At 41.8% G+C, this 9,988-nt stretch overlaps 1 protein-coding gene across 3 annotated transcripts in view; it reads right to left on the bottom strand.

Moving 5' to 3' along the window:
* Window positions 1–1,436: 1,436 nt before the first annotated feature.
* Window positions 1,437–9,988, bottom strand: part of LOC147008787 (protein rolling stone-like) — a 69,482-nt gene continuing 60,930 nt past the window's right edge. For all 3 annotated transcript variants that reach the window (XM_085863616.1, XM_085863615.1, XM_085863617.1), the window contains one exon: window positions 1,437–3,437. In XM_085863616.1, coding sequence (XP_085719742.1) covers window positions 2,878–3,437 — 560 coding nt within the window. In that variant the 3' untranslated portion in view covers window positions 1,437–2,877. The remainder of the gene's footprint in view (window positions 3,438–9,988) is intronic.

The following is a 9,988-nucleotide window of genomic DNA, read 5'->3' as shown; positions in this document are numbered from 1 at the left end:
GTTTTCTCTGCTGTGTTCATATGGTGAAGCAATTGACATCAAATAATTTTTCCTCAACCACGAATGCATTTAACGAATTCACCCACCCTCCCATACCCCACATCCCTGCCTCAACTATCTCTCTGTGATTTCCTACAGCCTTCACGTGGCTCATGTTGATATGACATGGAATGTAAAGATTAACCAACCCTGTTTTTTATCTGTCATGTACCCGTACCCCATGGCTCATAGGGGTCCTCGGAGACTGACCATAGTGCTGACCCAAGACCGTGTGAATGAACCATGTAAAGAATGTGTATCACAAACACAAAACGAGATCACATATTGGTTTTCCCACTTCCTCATCAACTGAAGCATCTGGGGTGTATTCCATACCCAATCAGCTTGTGGAGCACTTGCTGAGTGCCTTAAACACTAAAGCAAGCACTACAAACAAAACGGTCGAGAAGGAACGGCTGGCTTTTCTTTTGTATACCTAGTCGAGGCTTGTGGAAGAGCAAATAAACTGTTAAACATTAGTACAGTAGTTCACTGAACGGATCAGCATGCAACAGGCCAAAAGGAACAGCAGAGAGAGAGAGAGGGAGGAAACACAAACAGCAGAGTTGAAGGACAAACAATGGGTGTAGGGAGAGGAATGGCAGGGGGGAGTGCAAAATAGGATGCATTGGGGGGGGAGAAGATGGACACAGAAGGAAATTTGGAAGTTGGAGGGATTGGGGTGAGTTGGGGAGGGGGTGTGGGCATTAAAGAGGGCAGAAATGATCATAGTTTTGGATTGGGGACGATCTAAGTTGGTGATGAACAGCTGTCTTGAGGATCTGGAGGGAAGAATAAGATTGAAGAGAATGTAGAAGTTGGTTCCACAGGAAGGAGAAAAGAGGAACAAATGAGTGGAGGTGAGCAGTGATTCTGGATTTGGGGAGTTTCACCAGAATGGGGTTGATGGTAGACCTTGTGAGTCCTACAGAAACCAGGAGGGGGGAGGGGGGCAAAGCAGGGAGAGAGCAGAGGGTGCAAGGCCAGAAAGGACGCGGAAGAAGATAGAAAGACCACTGATTTGTCTGCGATGGCGAAGCGATGAGCCCATGGACTCAGCGTCATCGTGAGAGATTCCAATTGGCTTGGCAAGCGATAGCATGTTGACTGGCAATGGAAAACACCCCTGTACACAAAAAAAACAACTTTGAATCAGATAATGCTGTTCATGATCTATTATTTTATCAAATAATTATTAAATGTTGTTCCTAAGGGTCATTCAGTGTAATCTTTGCTTGTATTATGACTTTTTTCCCCCCTTCTGCATTTAAAGCATAAAAATGGTTGGAATTGACAACTTAACTTCCAGATCAGATGGATTCCAGTCATGGCGTGGACATTTGGCCTCTTATTACAAAACCCAAAGGTATTTAATATATCCAACTGGCAGACGGGTGTAGTCCACACTTGCATTTATTTAAGAGATAAAGCACAAGCAACACAGAAACACAGCAGAGCAAATGATGACTGACTCTTCTTACCCCTCTACCACTTTCTCAAATACATATATATATATATATATATATATATATATATATATATATATATATATATACATACATATATAAATATATATACATATATATATATATATACATAAATATATATATATACATATATAAATATATATATTATAATGTACTCAGTCGGAGTACATTCGTGAAAGCTCCACCCATAACAAAATATTTGTAATTACGAGATGATTCTACAACCAGATGCCTCTAGAAATGCCTCAATAACACGAGAGGGCTCAATGTCCAGAAGTAACCGGAAATTTCCCTGAACTCACAACATTCACACACAGCTTAACTTCAACAATAAAATTCGTCACCTTTTTAGTCGACTCAACTTTTAAAATAAACATGTCGTCTCAACAAACATGACCAGAAACACATATAATAAAATTCCTTCAATATAATTAGACCAAGGGTATTGAGGCATTAACATCACCCTGGAGACTGTACACCGTCACCACCTAACGGTTACTCGGAATAATTCCAGGAGCTCTAGTATCAAACGGCAGACTTCAAGTCTGCCAAGACAGCAGGTCAAACGAAAACAGTGCATTTCAAAGTTTTAAACTGCAAGGGGGGAAATTTGTTGGAAAATCGGAATAAAAACCGTCTAAATTTCATTTTGAAATCTTTGTGGCACACCTGCCGTTGCATCCTCTGTAGTATCCTTCACATTACGTCATTGCTGCTTGTGTCGGATGTGCAAAGTTAAAACCAAAATCTCCAAGCATTGCACAAATCTTACTACTTCACTACTTAAACACAACATATGAAAACCATTGCTTGCAATCACGCGCCAAAAAAGTGAAATTTGCATCCGCACCCAACGTGCTGCATCGATGGCAGCAATAATGAAATATCAAAGGGTTTGGATTTAATACATGAGATAATGGTAATCACATCCACATTTAATGATGTATGTGTAATGATGTACAATAGTCAGTCATTTTGTTGATTAACTAATTTAAGAACAAAAGTTTTTTGGGTTCTTGGAGTTCAGGTGTCACTATTGATGTGTGTGCGACTTATGAGGAGGTACAGATGGCAAGGGAGCCATTTCTGAGGAGGTACAGATGGTGTAGCTGCCATTTCCAAGGAGGTGCTGAGAATAAGAGGAAGAAGGGATAAGAGCTTGGAAGAAGGGGCCTTTAGAATCTAAAGATTAGATTATTAGAAAGGAGTGCACTTGGTCCTCCCAAGTAGGTCCAGTGTTCTATGGATCACGAGTCATGACTTGAGTAGTTCGTCCTTCATGGAATGCTCTGCATACCCCAGTATCAGCGAAACTGTTCTCTCCTCACCAAAATATCTTGCCATTTCAGGTTTAATTGTCTAGTTGGAGACAATTCCTAATGTCATTGCCAGACTGCTGTGACACCTGCCTGTTGATTATGAACTGCGTGACCTCAGTCGCTGGCGGAGATCGGCGATAGAGCAGCAAAACAACCAAGTCCAACAGCCACAGCCCTCCGTGAACCACGGGGCACAATACGAGTACCAGCAGCAAGGCGTTTACTGTGGCTCGTAAAGGATCCCCACTGTAGTCCAGCGCGTGGTAGATATATGGATGACCCTTGAGGTTGATGCCTCCTTTGAGCCAAAAAATGACCGAGAATAGTAAATACAGGCCAAGGAAAGCCCACACATATACTATGTGCAAAAGTCGACCCATGGTGTGCGAGAGCAAGCGCTCGGTGAGTAAAACCACAACATTCACACCATGAATCACCACGGTCGATCCATCGACCGTAGAGGTTTTTGGGTTGTAGTCAAAGGCCCAGTAGGTGAAAGCCACCATAATCCCGAGGTCTCCGCTGAGCGAACGCAGGAGCCACTGCAAGCCAAGTGAAACTTCCCAGAGCCGGGTCGGTGATGCGCGTTCTCCTGTACACAGACAGATGTGCATTTAAATTCCCACATTCTGCTCGTCATTCAAATCATTTTGACGCAAATACAAATTGTGCACAACAGCAGATGATAAATCAATGGCATGTTACGAGCTAATTGTTGTGAGCATTAAGTTTTTATTTACCGTTGAGGTTTCAACAATGCAGTACTGGGAGAAGGGATGGGGATCAATAAATAATTGGAGATCAAGAATCTAGACACTAAAACAAGGAAACTTCGAACTATTCACAAGATGTTCCACAAAAACCAATGCACACCGACGTTGTACTTACCGAGATGAGGAGGAGGCGGTTTGATGGAGCTTAATCAAGTGCACAGAAAATCGTGTGTCGGACTAGCAGAGTATGTGAAAAGTTCAACAGATTATCAGATGACATTTGTCCACGAGCAAGAAAACAACAAACCAGAAAAGGGATCATTAATCCATTTAGCATAAAACTTCCAAAAGCAGGAACAAAGATGGATACTACACAGGAAAACAAAACAGAAACTAGGTCACTCGATAGAGCGCATGCGTCCACCACGTAATGCCTGATCCACGAGAACATATCAGGCCCAATACAATTTTGAGATATCATGCTATATATCGTTTTTGGCCCAATCTCTCAATGGCGAAGAATCACTTTAAAAATTCTCATAGTCAGATCTGGATCCGGATCATCAACAAAATCTAATCAGTTTGTCCTTGTCACACAATGAACATGCCCACCAAATTTCATCCGGATTCATGCACAACTTTTTGAGATATCCTGCACACACACAGACAAACAAACAAAAACAGACAGAGAGGGGTGAAAACATAACCTCCATCTCCTTCGGTGGTGGAGGTAACAAACACAGCCACAATGATTGCAAAGAAAAAAAAGGAAAATTACAAAAAGAAATCGCAGCAGATATATTCTGTCTGACAAATGGGAGAATGACAAAAGAGCAGGAAGATTTTTTTAAAGAGCTTGACAAGACAGATCGACAAAGAAGGCTCTTTGGAATGGCTGAGAAGTCAAATTAGTTGGAATGTAGAATGAGTCATCATCATTACCCAAGACCAAGGACACTACATTAATGCCTTTTAGAAAATGGTGGGATTGAGCCAATTCGACAAATGCAGGTTTTGTGGGGTAGAAACAGAAAGTACCAGTCATCTCCTTTCGGGATGTAGAACACTCACGTCAGAACAGCTGTACGCCGAAAGACATGACGGGGTCTGTAGAGTAATCCACTGGCACATCTGTAAACAATTCGATATCCCGGTCCCAGAACAATAATGGAAACACAAACCAGATCTGATCCTCGGAAATGAACAGACAGTGTTCACGCATGACAAGATGATCCTATCAATTGTGGATATTGCAAACAAAGCATTGCGTCCAGACATAGTGCTCAAACACAAAAAGGAAAAGTCAGCATTCTTGATCGAGGTCTCAGTTCCCAATGACTTTGGATTAAATGATACAGAAATCAGGAAAAATGACGAAATACCAGGATCTGAAAAATGAGCTCAACATGATGTGGAGATTGAGGAAAGCTGAAATTATACAAGTGATAGTCGGAGCGACAGGAATGATAAAGAAAACCCATACTGGGTACTTAAAAATCATTCCGGGGAATATCACTACAAACGAGCCACAAGTGGAGGCTGGCAGATGTTCAGTGACGATTCTGAAAAGAGCCCTTGGAACGAGGTCATGAGAACGAAACTTCACGGTTTGATTCATGAATCATGATCTTCACCAAAAATAGGAGGTGGAGATTTTGAGATCTGGGAGAACTTCCTCTCACCTCCTGAAACCCACAAATTGAGATAACAACCAACAGTACAACAACTAATGGCTATACAATTAGGGTTGGGCAAACAACCATACTTTTTTTGAAAGGAGTGTTTTTTATGGCCAAATTTCACGCTGATCACGAATCCGTTGAACTTTTTGACATAGGATGATGTCTTAGGTTGGTAAAATGCAAAAATTCAAAATGGCCGCCAAATTTACCCACTTTTCAGGTAAAATTTGATAATTTTGGCTTACTAGGGCAGGTAATATTATTACATGCCATCATTCGATTGTCATCCTTCATGTCATCCTTCGATTCATTGAAGTCCCATGATGGAGATATTCTTGCTTCCTTCAAAGACGTCTGCAGAGAAAGAGAATTTGTTGCAAGCTGACGACCATTGGCAACAAACAATGGAAGATGCTGAGAGGACAAGACTCCCCAGTGCAATGAGAGATTTGTTTGTTGTTTTGCTAATGAATACCGACATCAACAATCCTCGACAATTATGGGATGGCTTCAAAAATTTAATGTCTGAAGATTACCTTCAAAGAGACCGGAGAACAATCAATGATCCAAATATCATGATTGATGAGAGACCTCATGATCAAGCTCTGTTGTATATCCAAGCCAAGCTTCAGAATTACAACAAAACACTGGAAGACTTTGATTTGCCACGACCAAGAAATGGGAGGATGAACCTTGATGGTGGCAATCCACAATTACTGCATGAATTGCAATCCAATAGACCTGAACAACAGCAATTTGTTGAAAAGAAGGAGCCTCTGCTGAATGCTGAGCAAAGAGCAGCGTATGACCATGTGTGCAACTGCTTGGAAAGCAATCTTCCTTGAATGATTTTTATTGATGCACCAAGAGGAAAGGGAAAGACATTTCTCACCAATTTGATCCTCTTCAAAATTAGAGGTGACGGTGATGTTGCTGTTGCTGTTGCTGTGGCATCCTCTGGGATAGCAGCTACGTCAATGCCTGCTGGAAGAACTGCACATTCTCCATTCAAGATACCCCTCAAAGTGACTGAAGGCCCGGTCACACCTTGACGTTTTAGCCAACGTATGCCGATTTTTGATTTTTTTTTCTAAAACGCTGGCACACGTTGAATACGTTATGGGTAAGTTTTGATGACATTGAGAGCACGCTGAAAAACACTGCCATACGTCGTAGTACGTTGGCTTTAAACGTTGTACTTTTTGGTTGTCCTCAAATTTTTTTCATGCTTGAAATTTCACGACGTATGCCGGCGTATGACTCACACGTTCCGCTACGCTGGCCACAAGTTGTATGCACGGTCTGCGATCGTTGACAGACATCAACACATGCTACTTGTAAGTTAATCATAAGTTGAGACACGCCGAGGTAATGTTTAGCGTACCCGAAACTTATTTCTAACCTATGATTAACGTGTTGTTGGCACGTTACGCGATCGTTGCCACACATCGACAGACGTTACTTTTAAGTTACTCATAGGCTGAAAGACGTCGGTATAATGGATCGTCCTTGCATCAGCGTCCACGGCCACGGCCAGGACACTTATTTGCAGCATTCTTCAAACTTTTCTTCGGCATGACGAGGATGTTCACACTTCGATGTCTAGCTTGGCTATGATTCCAATTGTCCATCGGCAGCGTCTATTTAAAATAGTCGAGTTTGAGCGTTTTAACACGTTCAGAAGAAACGCTTCAAATTTCCAAGCCCCAGCATCAAAAAACAAAGGCAAGTGACAGCAATTTAAGTCGTTCATTGTAAACAATGAAAATAGCAGAGTGGTACCGTTTAAAAGTCGTTGAGTGTAAAAAAATCCAATTGTTGAGCGCAAGTGTCTAATTTCAATAGTGGAGATGCAGCCATTTAAATCGTTGAGTGGCAGCCTATGAACCTACACGTGGACACGCGGACGCAATGAGGATCCATCATAACCCACACCCTCCCCCTCACACTCACCTACTACTGCCAACATGAACAAACTACTACTAATACTAATACTAATACTGTTACTGCTGACATGGACATCGACTCAAAAAGGACTCGAAAACACTGTTGGGTTCCCCTTTTATGAACACCATTTTTATATACCAATACCCAAAACCCCTGGGAACACGTCTTTATATGGCAGTTGTAAGCTAGAAACACGTTAATTTTTTTTTTTTTGTCGACCGGAAGACGTCATTGGAATACGTCTACATACGTCGATGTGTGTTGGGACTACGTAAAGAATTGGTTCAAAGCACGTCAAACATAAGTTAGAAATAAGTTTCGTGTAAAAAAGACATTACCGCGACGTGTTTCGACTTATGAGTAGCTTATAAGTAGCCTTTGTGGACGTGTGTAAGCGTCCACATATCGTGTGTAAAACTTATCCCCATCGCATGCGGAACGTGTGTCATACGCCGAGTACGTCGTAAAATTTTGAACATGTTTAAAATTTCTTGACGTACTCTACTTACTACGACGTATGATAGCGTGCTTTAGCGTTCTACTCACGTATACCAAACTTACTCATACCATATTTGACGTGCCCCCATCGTTTTAGACACATTTTTCTTAGGTCGGCATACGCTGGCAAGATCGCCAAGGTGTGACCGCGATGTTGTCACTTCCATTTCTACGGCAGTTGTGATTCGAATCGTTGTGCGTCAGCCTTTTAATAGGCTACGTCACGACATCGTCGGCGATGCGTGCAACGCGCTATGCCGAAGTTAGACTATCGTTGGGCATAGGTTGTGTAGGCCAACAACAGGTTCAGCATTCGTTGGTATAAGTTATCTATAACACAATGAAACGTTATGTGTCCATTACTAATATGTTATGCATACGACCAACTCGTTATGAATACGTCCGAATCTTAAAAAAAACATCAAAAGTTCAACGTAAGCCAGCGTTTTACATACATTTTAATACGTTGCCATCGCTGGCTAAAACGTCAAGGTGTGACCGGGCCTTGAGAATATATCGAGAAGAACTCCAACATGGCATATTTGATCCGAAGAGTGAAACTCATTGTTTGGGATGAGTGCCCAATGATTAGGAGGGAGAACTTTGAAGCAGTGGACAGAAGTATTTGAGATGTATGTGACAAGAATGAGCCTTTTGGCGGAATTCTTACCATTGGTTATGGCGATTTTGGACAACTCCTTCCTGTAGTGAAAAGGGAAAATCATGCTGATGTTGAGAATTCCTGCATCAAGAAATCCTACTTTTGGAAAACTTTCACCAAGTTTCAGTTGAAGAGGAATATGCGATTGAGAGAGGGAGTAGGCAACTATTCTCAATTTTTGTTGAAGCTTGGAGAAGACAGGATTTCAAAGAATGAAAACGATGAAATTGAAATGCCAGAGGACATGGTTCTATCAGCAAGAACAAGGGAGGATTGCATTGATTTGATCTATCCCGCATTCGACAATCCTGCTGAATTATTCTCCAACAATTGTATCTTGGTTCCACTCAACGATACGATGAGAAACATCAATTCTACATGCATCGGACGCCTCCCTGGAATCATGGAGTTCTTTTCTTTCAATGCTGCGAATGAGGGGAACTAATGCTACTCACTTTCCAACAGAATTCCTCGATTAATTCGAGATCTCTGGATTACCACCACACAAATTGGAGCTGAAAAAAAAAAAGGATCTCCAATCATTTCAATGAGAAACTTGGAACCCCCCAAGGTGATGCGATGGAACGAGGATGATTGTGGAAGAGCTACACGATAATCTGATCGTTGCAGAAATCAACATTGGAGCCTTCAAAGATGAGATTGTTATGATTCCTCGGATAACGCTCAATTTTACAGAAGGCGAAGACATTCCCATTAAGCGGAGTCAATTCCCGGTTCAGTCAAGTTCTGGTATGACGATCCATAAAGCGCAAGGACAAACCATGGAGAATGTGTTGATATACCTCGAGAAACAGGTATTTCAGCGTGGACAACTGTATGTGGCTCTGAGCCGAGGAAAGGTGAAGGAAAATGTCAAAGTATTCCTGAAGGATGGGAAATCAACCAAGAACGCTGTCATTAGACGCGTGCTTTGATGAGCGATGACTCCTGAGGTTAATGCTCAAATTTTCTTCAAGTTAAAGTTTGACCACTAAATAATATTAAAATTTTGTCTGTTTTTTTTTTTTATTTCATCAACCGCTGTCACAACGGGAACCCAACGGGTTCACGGGTCGTCTAGTCTACTCTAAAGCAGTGTCATCCCCAATACCTTTACCAGTGTGGTACCAGAAGTATAGTTTATAATCAAATGTGACTTCTGTGATTGAAGCCAAAAGAGTAGACACGAGGCAGCTCAGGGTGAGCTTGCCACCAACTGGGTCATCCTGCCTCCTTCGTTTACAGTGCACTTGAGCAAAGGGCAAATAGAGCAGAATCATAAGGAAAGTGGAAGAAAAGCCTTAAAGGGAAGGGGTAGGTCATAAATGACAACAAAACAGTCATTTTGGATCTCGCAATTGCACCAACTTCCTCGTAATTATGAACCCAATGCGATTATGGTTCAGCGAAATGTGATAGCACAGATAGAGCAGTGTACTTAAATCTCACTGAACACACAACCAACTAGAATGGCAATCTGTGGAGTGCATACGTCTGCCAGGCTGAACAGCTCTTTTTAATGTTTTTTAAAAAAATACATGCTCTAGGGTCGTGGAAGAGCTATGACGGAATAAAATCAGAACACAACACAACAAAGGGAATAACAGGACAAAGGGGGAAATGCCAACTGCAGGGCGGAAGG

The sequence above is a fragment of the Eptatretus burgeri genome, chromosome 18 (genome assembly GCF_056783735.1).
Source record: "Eptatretus burgeri isolate ZD-2024b chromosome 18, Ebu_testis_v1, whole genome shotgun sequence".
In the NCBI taxonomy this organism is placed as follows: Eukaryota; Metazoa; Chordata; class Myxini; order Myxiniformes; family Myxinidae; genus Eptatretus; species Eptatretus burgeri.
The sequence above is the reverse complement of the archived record's forward strand: the minus strand, read 5'-3'. Positions and strand labels throughout refer to the sequence as shown.